Source organism: Nycticebus coucang, chromosome X (genome assembly GCF_027406575.1).
Source record: "Nycticebus coucang isolate mNycCou1 chromosome X, mNycCou1.pri, whole genome shotgun sequence".
NCBI lineage: Eukaryota > Metazoa > Chordata > Mammalia > Primates > Lorisidae > Nycticebus > Nycticebus coucang.
The window spans coordinates 182,541,179-182,560,933 of record NC_069804.1 but is presented as its reverse complement, the minus strand read 5'-3'; the positions used below and the strand labels follow the sequence as shown (position 1 = coordinate 182,560,933).

Here is a 19,755-nt window from a genome sequence, read left to right as displayed (position 1 = left end):
AACCGAGGCATCTGACTTCCTTAGTGCGCCTGCCTCTTTTGGGTTAGGTGCCAAGGAAGTGAGAGACAGAATTTGCTGTATGCCTGTGAGCTCGTCTCTTAGCATGTCTTACACGCCAACCCTTTCATAATTATAATCTACATCACAACTTCCTTCTGAAATGGCCCTAAATGTCCACTAAACCCATTCAGAAAAGCCTTCACTGTCTGGTGTGTTAACTTCAGGTGTCTCAAGGACTAGAGCAGTGATTTTCAACCCATGTGCCATGAGAGGATCTTAGGTGTGCCACAGAAATTTTTAAAGATTATTAATTAAATTAGTTTCAAAAGCATTTCAAAGTACAGTAAGTATATTCTTTTTTTTTTAACTCTTGTTTCGATCAACATAATTTGAATGTGTCACAGAAATTTGACTATAGGTTCAAGTGTGGCATGGGATTAAAAACAGTTTCAAAACACTGGGGTAGAGCGTGCAGGGTACAGGGTGATCTTCCATATCTTCCATGTTGCCTGGGTCCAGAAAGATAGTCCGTGGCCATGGTGGAGTGTGCAGGATGGGCTGCGGAGACCTAAACCCCAGTGGAAGGCTCTGCTCGCCAGGAGGCTTGACAGATGTTTCTGGGAAGAGGAAGGAGGGGTCCAGAACACATGTGGCTTATATGTTTGCAGTGTGCAGTGTTTTACACAAATGAGATCTTACATTTGAGATACATGCTGTTCTGCAACTTACTTTTATAAGTGAGCAGTGTGCCATGGGTGGGGGACATTCCCATGTCAGACCAGATCTAGCTCCATTCCCTTGAATACCACACAGCATTTTCCATAGCCACCTAACCCCCATCATCTGCTCATGAACATGTGGCTGTCTAGAGCTTTTCGCTTTTACGAGCGACGCAGTACTGAGCGCTCCTATACATGCCTCTTTGCACACACATGGAAACGTTTCTGTGGAGCAAGTGCCTAGAAGTGGAAATGGGATTTTAGCCTGCACTGACCGATATTGTCAAAGTACCCTCTGAAGAGGCTACACAGGGTGGGACCCCACCAAGAGGAAGAAAATGCCTGTTTCTTCCCAGGCTTGTCAACGCAAGATGTTATGCAATTTGAAAAGGCATCACTCTGCTGGGTGAAAAATGATATCTATCTCATTGTTGCTTTAATTTATATTGCTTTAATTATGAATAAACCTGAGCGATTTTTCATGTTTATTGATCTTCTGTATTTCATTCCCGTGAACTATCTGCTCGAGGGCTTCAATCTTTATTAAAATAAGAGCTATTTTATTAACAGAAAAGGATGGGGTGAAAGCTCTCCCTCCCTTTAAGCCAAGCATCTCCACAGAAAACATATCATCTTTTCCCCTAAAGGTGAACATGAGCACAGACACCCCCACACATTGGGGACCAAACAAACCCAGTTAATTTCATCCAAGTTTTGCATCCAGCTGCCCATGGAGCATGTGTCTAACTCAGGCTGCTCCCTGCTCATCTGTCAGTCTGTCCTTGTGTCTGTCTGTCTGTCTGTCTCTCTGCCTGCTATTCAGCCAGCAGAAGACTCTGTTCAGACTCCAGGCTGGCCTGTGGTCTGCTTGAAAGCACCAATGGGAGGTGGCAGGAACCCAGGCCCAAGGCTAACACACCTTTAAGTGACTTATAATTTTGCCATTGGGTTATTTTAGGCACGTTGCTTGCCCTGCTCTGCGCCTCAGTATCCCATCTTCACATGGAAGATCGACCTAAAACACAGTTTCAAGCTGTGTTTCATGGTTTCAGGGAGGGGCATTGAGGGCTGCCTAGGTGTCAAGGCAGAGCTCAGCTTCTCTTTTTCCAAAGAGGTTGTGCTCTATGTAAGAGGTCATTCTAACCAATTATCTTGAAGGAAAGTACCCAAGCCACTGGCTATGATGATCTCCTGCCTCCTGGCCCTGCTCAGAGCACCAAATCAAGTGAGTGAGCCTTCCCGGATCTCCCAGGCAGCTGGGAGCTCCCTCCCAGATTGTTAATAAATCTTATGGACCTGTAAACAATTCTCCTTCCTGCTCCTGGAAGCAGTTGGTATTGAGGTCATCCCTGGAGCTCCAGGGCCCTCTGCCAGCTAGAGACTTGTAGCTGTCCTTCCTCTCCTTAAGAGACAGGAAGGACAGACGGACACAGGATCAAACTGCAAGAACTGTAGTTGGCCTGGGAGAGGAAGGCCACCTTCTGAGCAGAGAAAGGGAAATAGAAAGTGGTGGGACCACCTGGGGCAGCTTTTAGGACCCACCCTCCAAATGTGGGCTCCTCTCATTCAGCATGGCTGTCTTGAATCCAGACTGAGCACCTGCCAGGCACTGGGGAGGGCAGCGAGATCCCTGTGCTCGTGGAGCTCATGCTCTAGTGGGGATAGGCTCAAACAGGTGGGAGGGGAGTCCTTGGGTCTGTGGGGAAAATAGCAGGGCATTGTTTATGTGGTGGTAATGTCTTAATCCTGCCCCACCCTGCCTGTTTGGGCACGTGGTGGGTGCTCACTAGAGCTTGACCCACCTGAGGGGGTTGTCCTTGGCACCTGTAGCTTCTACACCCACTACCACCCAAAGGGCCTTGGGTTGGTGAAACATTTTCCCTGCATTGGATGGAAATTCTCGTTCAGTCTTGGGGGTAGGGGAGGATCAGCTCCAGCAGATGGGCATAAAGGCAGTGAGGGAGCCACAGCTTTGGCTTAAAACCAGCAGGCAGGACCACGGTTGCTGAGATGCCACGTGGTTCCCAAGCAACCCAATCATTGGGGCTTAGGGACCAGAGGCCATCACGCTGCACCTCTGGGTCCCTTCAGAACAATGCCTAAAGGCTCCTCCTGGAATTAGAGGCTGCATCAGCCACTCAGGTGGAGCTGCAAAGAGTTTAGGGTGATGGTTCCTGGTTGACTGCCCTGGTGTGGGAACAAGAGCGGCTATGTGCTCCTTCCTCCTCCCCTTTTCTCTCTGCTGCTCCAGGAATCCTTCCCTCCAAAAGCTGGCAGCCAGTTCAGAAACCCAGAGGAGTGTGCTCACCTGCCTCTCATCACAACGACAGTCCAGTGGCCACCCATGCATCACCCCAGCCCCAGATGAGGGGCCTGGGCACTTTGCTCCTGTGTCCAGGGAAACTTGCAGCCTCTTTCTTGATTCCCAGGAGGGAGGCTGGACAAGGTAACCTCACAGAACCCTCTACCTCAGCCATGTGGTGAGTCCTTAGATCCAAGTCCATCTGCTTTCAATTGTTTTCATGCCCAGTGACTGGAATGTGACGTGTATGTGAAAATCAGCAAAACCAGAGACCAGAGGAAGAGGGCCAAGCATGACGAGGAGGCTGAGAAAGTGGTGCTAAGTCTCGGACACAGGCCATTCAGAAGCACCAGCAGCATGTGTTCCTGCGGGCTGGAGAAGAGGGGAGGTGAGAGTGGTCCTGACAGGCCTGCAAGCTAATGACAAGCACTCCAGGGTGCGAAGCGCGTAACCCTCCTGGTGTGCCCCCACTTTACAGAAGGAAAAGCTCGAGTAGGCACAGATGCCTGGAACCTGACCAGGTCCCTGCTTCAGTGGCAAACCACAGTGGTCAAGTTAACACTCCAGGGTCCTCGCCAGACGAGGAGGAGGTCCCAGGGAGGCGCTGGCTCAACGGAGTGTCAGAAAACACACTCCAACCCTTATTCCCCTCTGCCCTGCCCTTTGCTCCTAGGCAACAGAGGCCAGCAGACAGTCTGTGCCTCAATGGCCTGCTGCCAGTGCCATCTGCCATCCTCCTGGCCCTCCTCAGCTGAGCAGGGTCAGCCCTGGATCCTCACTTCTTAGTGATGTGACCCTAGGCAATTCACTTGGCCTCTCAGTGTCTGGCCTAGGGGAGGGACCACAGGATGGGACTCATTCCCCAGGGCCTAGGCCTGGCCTTGCCCGTGCTGGGGTCCCTGCCCCAGCTCTACCCATGATGTCACCTTCTCCTGGCTCTCCAGCTTCTCCCCCACACCTGGTGATTCTCTTCTTCATTTCAACATCTTTGCATCTTTCCTACACCAGGTCTGTGAGGGCAGCTCTGTGCTTAGAACTCTGCCTCGATGCATACTGAGAGGTCACCAAACTGTTGAATCAGGATGATCTAAATGTAATGAACAAAACAAAAGAACCTGTTCCTGGTGCCTTACCTCATGACTGCCCTTGCTCAGCTCCTGGGAAGGGTTACCTCACCACACACACTATCTCCACGTTTCTGCCTCCGGGCCCCCCTCTGCTTACTCTAGCTGGCTTCCTCAGCTGCCACTGAACTGAAACTGCCGTTGTCATGGTCACCAATGACAGCGTCATCCAGTGAATTCACTTCTTGGTCCTCTTCCTGACTTCCCAGAAGCATTTCACACCATCGTCCACTCTCTCCTTCTAGGCACACTCTGCTCCTTCCATTTTCAGGGCCCCACACTCCTGCATTTTTCCTCTTCTCTGTCTGGTCTCCCTCATGTGCCACTGGGTCCAAAGTCAAGACTTCACTAATGTCTTTTTGGTAACTTGAATAGCTCTTACCCCTCCTGCTCCAGCCCAGGAGGCCTCCCTCATCAGCTCCACCAGAACACAATCCACACCTCATGCTCCATTAGTCGACTCAACCTTGTGGTCTTCCTTAAATCTGCTCCTCCTCCCGTATGAACCTTCCCAGGGAATAGCTGCATCAGCTACTCTAATACTTAGTCCTAAAACCTGACAGCCATCTGCGATTCCTGCCCGCCCCTTCCCAACCCGGTCACCATGCACAATTCAGCCTCCTAAACGTAGAATTCAGTGTTCTTCCAGTGTGATGCAAAGGACCCATGCAGAAGAATCAACTGGGTAATTTGGTGACAATGCAGATTGTGCCTGGCCTCACTGTGGACTCAAGGAATCAAACTCTGCTGGTGAAGTTCAAGGATCTGCATTTTAAATAGTCAGGTACTCTACTGTGTACCAAGTTTGAGCAAACACTTTATCGACAATCTAGCTTTCTCTCTGCCCTCCATCCCCAGCCTAGTCCATCCTATCTCCATCTCTTGCCTGGACAGCTGCAATGGCCTGAGCTCTCCAAGCTCTCTGATTCTTGAGCCTCTGTAGCCCATTGTCTATACGGCAGGTAGAGCATGCCTGGCTATGTCCTCTCCCTCCTTAAAGTACCCCTCAGTGCCCCCATCCTCACCAGGGTAAAGACTACAGTTCTGAGTGCGGCCTGGAAGGCCCTGCATGGCTGGCCTCCCTCCACCTTGCCAACTCATCTCACACATCTTCCCCTGATGCTACCCTGTCTTCCTGTTTCCTTACAAACCAGATGGACTTGCTGGACTCCAGGCCTGTCTCCACTCTCTACCTCTGCCTTGCTTACTCATCTTCTATCCTCTTTGCTGATTTCTGCTTAGCCTTCTCTTTGGTTGGCCATGGCTTCCTTCCTTGGGAAGGCTTTCTCTGGAAGCATCCACACCCAGTCCTCTGGACTTCCTATAGCATAAAGTTCGTCATGCACCAGAGCTATGGCCCTGGCCAGCTGTGTCCAGAGTTCCAGGCAGCCAGAAGCCTGGCTTGAAGCAGGGATTCCCACCCCTCTATGCCCTGTCAGACCCAGGACCCAGGGGTGCCACCACTAACTGGCCCACCCACTGAGCTCCTGTGATTCAGTGCAAACAGGCTGGCATGAAGAGTTACCCAGTCTCTATTTTTGTAGAACATAAATCCTGGTGAAACTGAATCCATCACACAGTTTGAGCTCTTCAGAGAAACTGTTGAAAGTCACCATTATTGGAGCTGCCAGTCTTGTGATTCCCCTAAACAACATGGCTTTATCTAGGAAAAAAAATCTGTGAGGCACATTCTGTCTCTTATTCAGGCCTTGGCCTCTCACATCACTTTCCACAGAGGGACCCTGGGAAATCCATTCTGAGTCCTGCTTTTCTTCTCCCAATCCCACCTGTCCTATGGGGACACGTGGCAGCTGTCCCAGGTTGGTGTAGATGTGGCAGAGAAGAACCTGCTCTGGGCCTTGTTTGAGAGTGACAAGGTGCCCTTGTTTTTGCCAGCATCTCAGTGAATCCATGTGTCCACCCCCCAAGCTTTCTGGAGTGTGTATGGTGTGCTCAGGTTGGGGCAAGAACAGCAAAGACTCCCTTTGCCATGAGTGGAGCATCCTGGGCTGGAAGTCATCCCCTCAGAATTCATACTGATTATGAATAGAGGGATTGAAGCTCTAACCTTTAGGATCTCAATAGGATGAGACTATATTTGGAGATAGGAACTTCAAAGAGCTAATTAAGGTGAAATGAGGTTAATAGGCCAACGACCATATCCTTATGAAAAGAGGAAAATAGGACACAGAGAAGAACAGAGGGATGACATTGTGAAGACAGGGGGAGAAGACATTCATCTATAAGCCAAGGGGACAAACCTCAAAAGAAATCCACTCTTCTAATGCCTTGACCTCACATTGCTACCCTCTGGAACTATGAGACAATATTTTTCTGCGATTTCAGCTCCTGAGCCTGTAGTCCTCTGTCACGGCAACCCAAGCAAACTAACACATGGAGAATATGGGCGAAGAGTCACTGCCATCCAGGCACTATGCTGTGCTCTGCGGCAGAAGTGGTAGGAAAAGTTAGACACAGCCTTTGTCCTTATGGGGTTAACAGTCAGGCAGGGAGAGGAAGAGGGGACACTGGAGAGATGGACAGTCAATATACAAACAAAAGCAAGGTGACCCTTCCCGAGACCAGCAGTGCTATATGCAATCACCTGGATTCACGTGATGGGGCCCACACTTCCTCCCCGTGGGCCCTCAGCCAAATGACAAATGGGCTTTGCTTCTCTCTCTTATAAAGTAGGGTGGGTTATAAACCCAAATCACAGATTTCTCGGGAGGATTGTCTCAGTCAATGCACATTCAGAGCCTGGTGTACACTAAGTGCTATGATCACTTATAAACACAGGTCATGGGTCCTCCCTGCTGTCCTTCCATCCCTTCATTTCATGTGGCTCAGGCCAGCTGCCAGGAGGGGGTAGCAGTGGTGCAGGATGGAGGTGGGGGCAGGGAAAGGGTGAGAAGGCCCCACATTACCAAGCCCCAACCCTGAAGCACAGGCTCTGCCTCTCACCTGATTTTCTGTCTCGAGCAGGGACTGGGGAAAGACTGGGGGTGGGACCATCTCCTCCTACCATCACCCCATTAAGTCCCTGACCCTGTATTGCCCTCACCCTCTACAAGCAATTCAAGTGCCTTGACCCCGGCACCTGTGGTCATATGGTACAGCAGTGAACAAGCAAGGGAGGCCCAGTCCCATGGCCGTTGTCCAAGGAGGACTTTGGAAGCCTGGGGCATCTCGAATGTATTTTCTTCTTTGGATGGACTCACCTGGGACCCTAAGTCACTGCCTAGAATGCTTGTCCCTGGCAAGAGCCTAAAGTTCAAAGCCCGTGTTCAGAACATTAAGAAAAATAAAACATTAACCCCTCAGCCGACTGAATTGGATTCCTTGGCCAAGGGGACCCCAGAAATACCCTACAGCTAAGTTGCTGGTCAGAGATGCCTCAACATGCCTCCCTTCTTGGAGATGTTCTTTGCAAGACAAAGCTCAAGCCACATCTGAAGGTCAGCTCGGCGGGTTACTTGAGTTTCGGTAAATGTCCAATGGCTTGATTAACATGTATCCTTTTCTTAAGGTCCAAGTCTTTAGACACAGCTTAATTTTTTTTAATTAAATCATAGCTGTGTACATTGATATGGTCATGGAGCATCATTCACTAGCTTCACAGACTGTTTGACACACTTTCCTCATACTGGTTAACGTAGCCTTCCTGGCATTTTCTCAGTTATTGTGCCAAGATACTTACATTCCACATTTACCAAGTTTGACATACACCCTTGTAAAATGCACCGCAGGTGTAATCCCACCAATTCCCCTCCCTCTACCCACCTCCCACCTCCCTCCCCTTCCTTTCCCCCTTCCCCCTATTCTTAGGTTGTAATTGGGTTATAGCTTTCATGTGAAAACCCTAAATTAGTTTCATAGTAGGGCTGACTATATTGGGTACTTTTTCTTCCATTCTTGAGATACTTTACTAAGAAGAGTATGTTCCAGCTCCATCCATGTAAACATGAAACAGGTAAGCAAAGATTTTTTTAAATCCATCTATAATCTTAAAGATGTCACACCTTTTTGGGCCAAACCAATGTATGCTTTCCAGGTATTGACTTAGGCTCTAGGGAGTAATTACTGTCTCCCTGAATGTATAAAACCAAACTGCAACCCAGCTACTGTGGGCACATTTTCTTAGGGTCTCTTGAGGCCATGTGCTCCTGGCCAGCCACACACATTCAGCTCAGAATAAACCTCTTTATTTTACAGAGTTTGGGTTCTTGTCCATTAACAAGCACACAACCCCTTCTGTGCGCTGTTGTCTGCTTGAAGAGCCTTTATTTCACTTCGCAGCCTGGGACAAGAATGAAAGCCAAGGCCTCTGGCTGCCATTCTTGGCATTTAGCTTCCACATTCAATCCTCTAAGGAGGCTGCAAATTTCACTGCCATTGTCCAACCACTGCCAGGGCTTTCCCTATGAAACCATGAATTACTTTCATTACTGGGGCTGGCAGAAGCTGTGCCAGTGACTTCTCATGGCGTATCTCTCTGCCCCAACATCTGGGAGCCTTTGGGGCTAAGACCGATTTCCTCTGTCCAGAGGCTGAGGCATCAGTGCCCTTGGAGCCATCCCTGATGGTTGCCAACCTCAGAATTCCAAAAGCCCAGCCAGGGCAAAGCCTGAGTATGTGGCCCTTTCACCCCTCCCCCAGCCCTGAAATCAAGAAAGGCATCCTTCGAGCAAGGGACACGTTTGTCACTAACCAGGGATCAGGTGACAGGGAAGTTGCTAACAGTGATTTGTGACAGATCTTACTAACCTCATTCCAGGGGGATGGGTCAGGAGATCATCTTACATATCACAAGGACAAACTTTAGGACCCAGGAAATCTCTGCTTCCTGCTTCTAAACTGGTTTGGGCTGTTTCCTTATCTGCAGTCTGACTTTTGGAAAAACAAGATTGCCCCAACCATCCACAGCCAATGGGAGTTTGGGAGTTAGCAGGGATCCAGGAAGGATGACATGGACAGGATTTAAGTGGATATCATTTGCTCTTTATTATAATTCATTATTTTCTTTTACAGAAAGAGACAAAATTTAACAGCTAAACTCAACAATTTTAAAAAGAGAGAGAAAGCGCAAAGGAATCAGAAGCAAGTTTGTTTGGTGCCCCCAGGCTCCAGTGAAATGCTGACATATTACTCAATGCTGACAAGGGTCAACACAGGAATACAGCACAGTTTAAAATGGTACCAAATTGATCCATTTCATAGTAATCATTTCTATAAGCTCAATTGCACATATCAGGGTTTCCACTGTCACAAATTCACAATTACAGAGGGAAGTAGCATGTGTGTTCAGGCCTGGGAAAGTGGCATTTGTAAGGGGAGATGACTGGGAGGCCAAAGCAGCTGGAGATTTGTCCTATCCTGAAGGTCTGTGCTAATGCTCAGGCTGAGGGCAGCCGGGGGGGCAGGCACTGTTCAGCGGTCAGATGTCAATACGGTGAGACAACTGTGAGGCGGGGGTGTGTTGTTTGGAGCTCATTGTCAGAGAGATTCTTGCTAGAGAGACACTTGCCACCCATAGCCTCTGAAAGGAAAAGCTCCCGAAGTTAGAACATTTGGGGGCAAACGATGGGAGCAGCCAGTCTGATAGCGAAGCATCTGCTATACACAATATTTAGAAAGATGCACAACGTGTCTTACTTTATACTGCAGTCTAGGTCACTAAGTACGTTACCACAGGAGAAGTAAAGGAGCAGAGTGAAAGGTTGCGATACCCACCATCCCCTCAACAGAGAGAGAACAAAAGATCAACCCAAACGTACAAGAAGTGCTGAACCCTAAAGCGGAAGGCACGGTGACGGGATCCTTAATGTCTAGAGCCTTTTAATCGAAAAAAGGACTCATTTTTAACTGGATTCCTCATACACAGAAGACCCTGAAAATGGACTAACGGGAAGAATGTTTTTATATAGCAAGAATCCCAGCTACTGTGAATTATCTTAAGTTGTGGTTTTCTCTATGTTTTGAATTAGTGGGCTTCAAATTAATGGGCTTTTACTGTAGTTGCCAGCAGTCTGATTACAGTACTTTTAAATTAGCTAATTATAGTGATTAGTATTAGTAGAGTGCAGTGGGGGAGGATGTGCTTGTTTCAGAGTCAGTGAAATCCTGAAATGGAGCTTCATTACTTGTCAATCTGAAAAGTGGCCTAGACAGGCAGCTTTGCCGCCAAGCTCTCCATCTCAGCCTTGACCATGAGAGTACACAGGAGACAGCACACTCTTGCTCCTACAAATCAGAGCCTGTGTGAGTGAGAGAGCCTCTCTCCATGATCTCTCTCTCTCTCTCAGACCAAAGAACAATCTAGAAGCGGTGTTGATTTGTTTCTGTTCTCATGGGATGCTATTTGGTTGTCAAAAGATCAACTCTGGCTGGGGGTTGGGAATCTCCATCCAAGTGGGAGAGAGGAAGCATCTGCACCCAACTAGTTAACAAAAAGACACTTTCCCATCCTGAATTCCTCACACTCGGCTACCAAAAAGGCAATGCCCACCAAGTCAGGCACATTCCTCTTTTCCAAAGCACCCTAAGGAATTCACACTAACGGCAGTGGGATAGACAAGTAGAAGAGGTCCCCGGTCTCCTGGGTCACACTGCTCAGCATCACATGTCCCTCAGCCAGGGTGTGACGCAGCTGTGCATGTGGTGTGCACATGCTGGGCACCTGTGCACCCCACTCTTGCACTTGTGCTTTCATTTTGAAAACCCAAGGTGAAGGGGAGCAGGGAAGGGACAGGATTTTGATTCTTGTTTTAAAAAATCTTAAAAAGTTTTTGGTCGAAAACAGGTGAGTCGTATTTCAAGGTATTTTTTAAAGCCTTTTCTTTTTTTTTTAATTAAAAATATCTAAATAACTAGCCCCACCGTACCCAAAGTCAGTAGTCACACATCTTTCCACAAAAAGAAAAAATATGCCCAGGAGGGCTCAGATTTCTTTCAGCTGTTGATGCCCACAGACCAGGAGCCCAGATGGAGGGCACTGTGCCAAAAGGGCGTGGGCGCGGGGCCCGAAGAGTGGACGGCCACAGAATGGAGCTGTGTGTCTTCCCCCAAAGCCTTTCGTGAGGGGTCAGAAGGTGGCGACTTTGGCGGGGCTGCGGGGGGGAGGCGTGCTCCAATAGCTAATCTTAGCTTTCCTCGCTCAGGGCCCTGTCATCAGGTGCCCAGCCTCAGGAGGGGACATTCCTCTCTTCAGACTGGATCCCTCCTGGTACAAGTATAGCCGCACGCGGCTACTGTCTCAGATAAGCAATGAGAAAAGGCAACGTGCACATGTGTTCACATACATACACACCGAGTCCAAAAACAACAAAAATGTGGTTACTGGAGAGTTAGAATTGTATCAAACCCACAGCCGTACGAAGACACAGGTTGAAAAGATATGTACAGGGCATCCATACAAGCCAAGTGTGCACCTCAAGGAGTGACGCTGATTGTGTGCTGTCCAGCCTGCTTCCTACAGGACGCGGCAAACCCGCCAGACACTGTAGCACAGCCCCACCCGGAAGGACACCGTGAAGCACCTGGACTGAGGACCACGGGTCTTAAGGAACTGCCTCTGGCTCTCCCTGTTGCTTGTCCCAGCCCTTAAAGGACATGAGCTGCCCTCCCTGGGCTAGTCCCCAGGCTTCCACCATCTCCCACCACCCCCCAGCCTCAAGCTATTGGGAGGCTTGGCAGGGAAGGGTACAACAGATGCCAAAGGCAGCAGGCATTTCTTGGCTCTGATCAGTGGGGCCATGCCTGGTTCTGTGCTAAATGGGAAGCAGACGCATTGGGGTAGTTTCTCGGCAGTTACCAGGTCATGCTTGGGCCCCTGCTTGAAAAAATACTGAAAGAGCCAGGGCTGGCCCCAGCTTCTCCAACATGGCCAAATGGAATGGGCCCCGGTGTCTAATGTGAAAAAGCAGGAGCCTTATAGGCCAAAAATCCCTTTGTGAGGAAGGAAAGGAGTACAGTGCTAGAAGCCCAGGAGAAGGAAAGAGGAAGGAAGGAAAGGTGGAGCGCCACCTGGTCAGCATCTCTGCAGCTCTGCAGAGGAGGGGAGAGGGGACAGAAAGCGTCAACTGGCAGGTGATTTACTCCCTAGGTGGACATTCAAAATCAGAGGCACCTGAGGGCCTCTGCTGAGACTGGTCCTTTACAAGCAACTAATTTCCAGAAGAATCTTCCTAATGGCTAACCTCCCTGGCTTCTTGGTGCCTCAAGCACATAAAAGCTTCCCTGGGCCCGTTAGGCAGGGGGAGGGTAGAGAATCCTGCCCCAGGCTCAAGCAAGCTGTCCAAGCTGGTGGCCTCACTGGGATCAGAAACGCAGATTGGAGCAAGTCCCCAGGCCTGAAAGGGCCTCCAGAATTCACCTGGGGCCTCGAGGCAGGGCTGCATTCAAGGAATGAGTCCCGATGTCTGCCTCGGGGAGCTGTTTAGACAGAAAGAAGCTGTCCACTGAATGGGTTTTAAACTGCTGTGGTTGCTGACGGACCTAGGCTGTGCACTCTATTGGGCCACACAAAAATTTGCTACATTTTTAAAAGCACCACAGAGGAAAAATGGTTTGGCACTGAAGCCAGAAGGGTGGACAGGGGAGTGGGGGGAGGTGGTGTCAACAGAATCTTTTGCACAGTCACTGTTAGTTAAAGGGCAGGTCACCTCTGCCCCACTGCTGTCCAAAGCCTCACAGAAAACAGGCTAGCAGAATAAACTCCAGATGGGCCTTTGACCCCAGATCATGGGCTCCCCCACAAGGAATGTTTAAAAAGGGACACTTTAGGATCTTCTCCCAGGTGGGCACCATCCTTAAGGAGAAATCATCCATCTAAAGTTCGATGTCAATGCACCTACTCACAAAAAGGGAAGTATCCTAAAAATTCAAAGCCAGGGAGCACAGTGCCAAGTAGGCCAAGTTCACTCAAGGTTCTATCATCAACTTCACAAGGAGAAAATTTCAGCTCTTCTCAGCCCATTGGAAGGCCATGGGCTGCAGACGCAGGGCCAGGAGCATCAGTGTCCCCACGGCAGAGTGCTCCAGGGCTGTAAGTGGGCTCATGCCAGCGGGTAGTGGTTTCAACATGGCTGGTACACACACCTGGAAGGCCAAGGTCTGGGGAAGGCAAAGTCACATTGGGCCCCTTGGTAAATATGGAGAAAGTAGCTCTGCCGCCCAAACCCTGCCCCTCATCCTTCACACGCCCCCATCCTCCTTCCAGGAGTGTGGGGGAAGGGAATGTCACAGATCTGTGCGATGGATTTCCTCAGGCCTCCTATGAATGGCCCAGGTTCTAGAGTTTTGTTCTATTGTACTCATTATTTATTTGCTTGTCATTACTATTAAAATTTTGTTTGTTGCTCAATCCTTTCCCTGACCTCAAAATGTAAGCAAGGACAGAAAGCACAGAACTGTCTTGTAAGAGGGATGCTGGAGGGCTGGCTTCTCTCCCTAACCTCTGTGACATAGGATTCCAGACACAGACAGGCCTCCAGCCAGCCCCACATCCTGGGGAACTGGGCCTGTGGCCATTATGGCCACAATCAACTCAACAGGGGGATTCCTTTGGCATAAGAGAAGCCAGTCCCTTACGGGAGGACAAGATGGTGGGGGTTTGGGGGAGCATTTGGAAGAGCTGGACACTGTGGCCATTGTGGCTTCCCAGTGGACTTTGACCATAAATGCTCCCTACCTAACCCTCTCCACCTGTCTCTGACAACTGACTTCCTAATACTCCACGGTTAGGGAATTATTTGGCAACAAGGAGACTAAGGCTGTTTTGTGGTGGCACAGTCTTTAAAAAGTTAAAAAGAAAATAGAAGAGGCATTCACACAGGATGAGACACACATCCCACTACTTGTCAGCGCCAGGGTTGGCGGCCACTATTTCCTCGTACTTTGGGGGCGGGTCACTGTAAGAGACACTGGCCTCCTCACTGCTGCTCTCCTGGGGAGCAGTGACCTCCTCGTAGGACGGGGGAGGGGTGGCACTGGATAGTCTGGAAAGGGAGAGTTCAGGGAGGTAGAGGGTGCTCTCAAGCCTGACCGTAGTTCTGCCCCCCCGATTGGACCCCAGCACCACCTGGGGGTTGCTCCCTGCCTCGCGGTGCCCAGAGGACTCTCCCTGGCTATGCACAGTTCCCCGGTACACCATGACCCGGGGGAGGCTGTGCCCGGCGCGACTGGCTAGGTACCGGTTCTGAGCATAGGAGGGGTGATGACGGGTTGCTTTCTGTAGCTGGCACCTCCAGATGATGAACAAGGCGATGACAATCAGCAGTGCCACTCCCAGAAGGGGCACCACCACGTACATGGCATCTGAGCTCTGCGAGGGGTCTCGCACTGAGTAGACGGCATTTGGATACCCCTTCCAGAACTCCATCTGCAAAAAAAGAGGTGTCACTTACTAGAAGCTCACATTCCTACTGGACCCCAGAGGCCTGAATTCAGCAAGGCTGGTGCCATGTTGGGCAAAGCCTGTTGCTGCTTCCTACCCTTCCCCATCCGCCTGGCCTCAGAGAGCTAACAAGGAGGCTGTGGAATGCACCAAGGGCAAAGGACAGTGCTCCCAAGTAAGTGGCCCCCCAAGAGTCAGGTGCTGGTACTATAAGGACATTTTCTATGTCCCTCTATGGCCCCAAGGGCACGCCTTCGGCTGGGGGGGGCTTTCCTTCCTTGCTCCTGATTCCTCTGAGACACCAGGGCCTGCTCGCACCAGTCCCCAAGGTGGTACGTGCCGTTTGCTCTTTGTTTTCGAACACCTCCTTGACCTCCTCGTAGCTGCAGATTTCCTCCATGCACTCTCGCTCGATGGTGCCTTGCCGCAGCTCCTCCAGGAATTCATTGGCACGAGGAAATCGTTTCAGGACCGAGTGTGCATTCTTGGCTTCCAGAAACACTGAAGAGAGAGCCCGCACTGAGACCGGAATGGGGAGGTGCCCTAGGCTCCTGCCACCCAGGCTCTGTCCAGGGACTGAAGCACCATCATGGAGGGAACAAGGCCAAGTGAGCAGACAGGACTCCAGGCTCTCAACCAGGGCACACGTGGGCCCTTGGTAAAGGGATGGAAGGACTGCCTCGTATGGCTCTATCACATTCCTGTGATAACAAGGCCCAGGCCCCTGGTTATATGGAGGAATATGGGAACCAAGTAAGACACACAGGAACAGGAAAAGAATAGGGATGCCGAGTATGGTGGTCATCAGTGAATGAATGCCCAGGACCTGAATTGTCTTGGAAACAGAAATTTGGAGCCCTTGTCATGAGAATGTATTCCCCTTTGAAACTGATGCTGGTGGCACTCATGTGAAACAATGTCATAAAACCCTACCAGGGTGGCATCCCTCCACCTGGACTTGCCACCTATGCTACTAGATCACCTGGAAGCTGGAGTCTTGCTCAAGACAATCTAGTAAGAAGACAGGCTGGGTTGGATCAGGAGACTGGGCACACATAAACCTGAGAGTGCCTCTGGGAATGGGAGGTAGAAGGTTCTAGATGGGGAGTCTCAGCCTTTGGAAAGTGGACATAGACACTTCCTGCAAAAATGCCTTTGCTTGCCACCCATGTCTCTGAACCGCAGAGGGAGAGACCCAGCTCTCACCCGGCTGATGAGCATGGCATGAACTATGCGCTCACATAAGCCTGAGCTAAGATTTTGGAGGATGAATGAAGAGGTGACACATGCTCTTGGTGTTCACTCAGAGGTGGGCCTTCCTAGTGCCCATATCAGGCAACTGCTCTTGGTGTCCAGGCTTGTAGGCAGGCAGGCCCCAGCCCTGTCACTCGGGTATCTCTGGCAGCAGCCTACAGAGGGGCACAGCCATAGGTGAGCATGTGCTCCAGGATGGGGCCAGAGTTGAGATGTCAAAGCTGCTGCTCGGCCAAGTGGACAATGACAGTTAAGATGGGAAGGACTTGAAGGATGGACATGTGCCTTTTCCTTGGCCCCCTGGGCATGGCCCTCCATCACTCTGCCTGGGCCTGGAAAAACTCACCTGCCATGATGCTTCCTCAGCTCCAGGGGCTCTATTGCCTGGCAAAGGAGAAAAGCAAAGTTGTGGTGAAATCACTCCCAGATATCTACGGGGCACCCTCTTGGCCCTGGGATGTAACCTCCCTCCCACTCCCGGCCTGGTCAAAAGGTTCAAACAGTATCCTGTGTGCTGATCGCCCTCTGTGCAGCCACTCACAGCTCCTATTGCTGCTTATTCTTCCCCCCAGCTCTTCCTGGAGACACCCAAGGCCAAGCAGAGCCCAAAGCAAACCTTTCAGCTATTTCCCCCAAAACGTATTCGGGGTATCCAAGAGACCTGAGGGTTGACCCTTTTCTTTAAAAAGGGATAACTCCTATAGGCTGAGGCTCCTCCTTCCAGCTCTCCTCAGTGAGTGCACCTTCAAATTGGAAAGAACCTCAGAGACAGATCAGTAAATGAATCCCAGTGACATGGGGAATCAAGCAAGGTTAAGCAAATGGATAGGGACAGAGGCAGGACCTTAATTGGTAACTAATTTTGATAACCGTGGTGAGTCACAGATACTTCTAACGACAAGCATGTTCTCTGGAAAACAAAGCTTAAGGCAGCAATGGCAACCATCTGAAAAGCCACAGCCTGGTTGGGACTGGCTTACAGGAACTTTCTATGAACACATGTCCTGCAAAGTCAGTTCCTCCCTGCACAACACGACTGCATTCTTCACAACCCTGGGCATGTCTATTAGGCCCAAACCTGGACAACCTGCTGTGCTTGTCTTCATCTGACATGGAGGCAGATACCTGGAATCTTCTGGAACCAGGCATCTCTCCTCTCTTTGCATTGAAGACCACTACAGATGAATACCAAGACATGGATTTAGATAATCAACAGTAAGATACTAAGTAGAAGATGCTAACTAGAAGATGCCTCTAATGTGAGCTATTATCCAAAAACCTTCCTCCTGGGAAGGGCTACTCAGCCAGTACATGCGCCGTGGACACAGAACACTGCTCCTCCTGCCCCTCTCTGCAGCATATACACCCACTCACACACATATTCCAGGGCATTAGCCGAGCTGTCCACATCTGGGAGCAATCACCCCACTGCTCCCCTCCCCAGGCAGAAGCTCTGGTTTTATGACTGGCTGGATGCAAGACATGGGCACAGTGTAACCCACAGTGCGCCCCTCTTGCCTGGGCGTTAACACCACCAGGCAAGTCCCAGAAGCCCAGCTGCTAAGCATATCTGCATCTCTCCTATGATGTGGTATGCAATTTCACATGTATGTTTGCAGAATCTTATTGTGCATGTATGTCCTCTCATTCTTCCAACAAACAGGCAGGATATAAACCATAAATTTAAAACTAAAGGAGAAACAACAAAGCTAACATTTATCTGTGGAAACACCACATCAAGAGGCATTCTCATTTGAATCCCACAGCAAACTATCAACATGTGAGTTTGTCAACAGACAGGCCTGCACACTCAAAAAATTGGCCTCAATGTTTATCAGAGCAAAAATGGAATATCTCAAAATTCTAGTTCCATCATGGCTCTCTAAGGTTCTCTTAGTGAGGACGTGCATGTTTTTTGATTGAAGAAAAATGGATTGTTGTATCTGGTTTGAAAAGAATGAGTAAAGGCTTTACTAATAAAGGAAGAGAAAAAAATTTGTTGCTTATTGAAGAAAATTACTATTTTCTCCTTTAATTTTCATGTGGGGAAATTACATAACAGCTTACATATAGTCACCTTTTGTCACAAACACGCAACTTTGGTGCATGCACACCAGCACCTGTCGTAGACCCAAATGCATGTTATCCTGACACACTTGCTAAAGGAATTAGTTCATTTTTCGGCTTCAAACGAGCCAGAAGTCCCCTAAACAGCTCCATTGGCAGCTCTGTGGCCACCATCACTGCTCCTGCAGCCTGCCATGAGGCCTTCCCCTACCCCACAAATTTAGAGCCTTCTTCTTCCCCTATAAATACACCATCAATAGGCAGTTACTATGGCAACAGTGAGGAAGCAAGCGTGAATGCTCCACGACAGAGACTGTGATGCTGCAGTCACGAATGTATGTCCCTCCTGCCCCTGGTGGCTACTGTATAGCTGATTGTAGGCTGAAGGAATTTTTAACCCACTCCCCACAGGAACACAGCTGAATCCTGGCAGCCTGGAAAGGAAGGAAGGCCGGGAACTGGCCACCACAAAGACCTTCCTTAACCCCACCCCAGCCTGAAGCTTCTGAATCACAGTACTCTGGGGCACCGCTCTCCAAATTTCCAGCATGAAGCCTGGTGGCCACCAGGGCACCTAGGGTCCCAAAGCATGGCCTCCAAACCACTTCTTGGAACCCTAGCCCTCTTTATTTCTGTCACTCAGAACTAATCGCCAGGAAAGGGTTCTGTGATCTCCAAATCTCATGACTCATGGACCCACCCAGTGACAAGGCAACTCCCAAATTAGGCTCAAACTAAAACTCTGGGGCCCCCCTTGTCCCCCTTCACTCATGCCAGCCCTGAGAGTGCCTGTTCTCTCCCACCTTGGCCTGACACCAGCGCCCTGCCCAGGAATTCCTGCATCTGGCCCAACAACACTTCGGGGCTGCTCAAAACCCCCAGCGCCTTGGCTCGGCCAAGCTTCCAGATCCCCACCTCCCCAACAGTGCCTCGAGCCCAGCTCGGCTGCCCTGGACACCGAACCATGCTCTCAGGGCTGGGGCGCCCAACCCCAGCGGCCTCACCGTTCTCCGGGCCCAGGAGGCGGCCGCCTGTTTGCGCACGCAGCCCGCCACCTCGCGCTGCGCCTCTTCCAACAGGGCCCCTGTCCCCGCCCACCTGCTCCCCGTCGGCCAGCCAAGCCCCCGGCCCAGCCCAGCGGTCTCCTCCCTCCCACCCACCCCTCCCCGCTGCCCTCCCGCGGCCCGGGATGCCCTGTGACTCGCCCCGCTAGGGCCGAAGTGCGCCTGAAGCCCCCGCCCCTCGCAGCCGGGCGCCCAGGCCCTGCCCATTACCTCGGCACCCCCCTGCCTGCCCCTGCTCTCCTCTGAGGGCTGCTCCGCTGCCCGCCCCCCGCACCCCGCAGCGCCAGGTCTGGCCTCGCGCCCCGCGCCTCGCCCGCCAAGACCGCCGTGCCCCGATCGCCAGGCCGCGATCGTCGCGCTGCCCCGCGCACCGGGCCGCCAGGCCGCTGGGCTGAGGAGTTGAAGGAGGGATGGGGGCGAAGAGAGCGGGCCGAGGGGGTTGGGAGAACGGGCCCGCAAGCTGGGCCGGAGGGGCGGCGGCGCGCACCCAGCACCGCGCGCCCGCGCCCCACTCCGCCGGCGCCGCCCCTGCCCCCGCCCGTGCTGCCGGGGGGCGGGGCCTGGTCGGCGGGCCCCGGGCGTTCAGGGGACCTTGGCCACTGCACCGGCCCAGTAGTGGCTCAGGACGCGGGCCTTCGGAAGACCTGGAGCAGCAGAAGGCTCCAGCAGCTGTGTCCAGGGCCCGTGCGCCAGGCGTCCTCGAGCTGCCCAACCCCCTCCTGTGTCAACCCGGGCTTACCTGCCATTTGGGCCGGTGCCCTTGGAGAAAGGAGGGGCGCCAGGGGCAGCAGCCTGGACCCCACCTCGGCAGGGCCCCACTGGTCCCGCA

General features: G+C 51.3%; 1 protein-coding gene across 4 annotated transcripts; it reads right to left on the bottom strand.

Annotated features, from left to right (window-relative positions):
* Nucleotides 1-9,135: 9,135 nt before the first annotated feature.
* PRRG3 (proline rich and Gla domain 3) lies at nucleotides 9,136-19,373 on the bottom strand. Of its 4 annotated transcripts, none has more exons than XM_053580896.1 (4): nucleotides 19,137-19,373; nucleotides 16,142-16,179; nucleotides 14,882-15,042; nucleotides 9,136-14,526 (listed from the first exon to the last, which is right to left on the bottom strand). In XM_053580896.1, exons 2-4 carry the CDS (start codon nucleotides 16,146-16,148, stop codon nucleotides 13,999-14,001), a joined length of 696 nt encoding a protein of 231 aa, XP_053436871.1. In that variant the 5' UTR covers nucleotides 16,149-16,179; nucleotides 19,137-19,373; the 3' UTR covers nucleotides 9,136-13,998. The 4 variants fall into 4 exon arrangements, with proteins under 4 accessions (XP_053436871.1, XP_053436872.1, XP_053436873.1 ...); XM_053580897.1 differs by lacking the exon at nucleotides 19,137-19,373 and adding an exon at nucleotides 18,867-18,973; XM_053580898.1 differs by lacking the exon at nucleotides 19,137-19,373 and adding an exon at nucleotides 16,921-17,125.
* Between the last annotated feature and the right edge of the window lie 382 nt (nucleotides 19,374-19,755).

Excerpts from the sequence above, each read along its gene's own strand:
- PRRG3 (XM_053580896.1), bottom strand. Across the intron at positions 14,527-14,881 it reads TCGAAAACAAAGAGCAAACG|ATGGAGTTCTGGAAGGGGTA; the intron begins GCACGTACCACC and ends CTTTTTTTGCAG.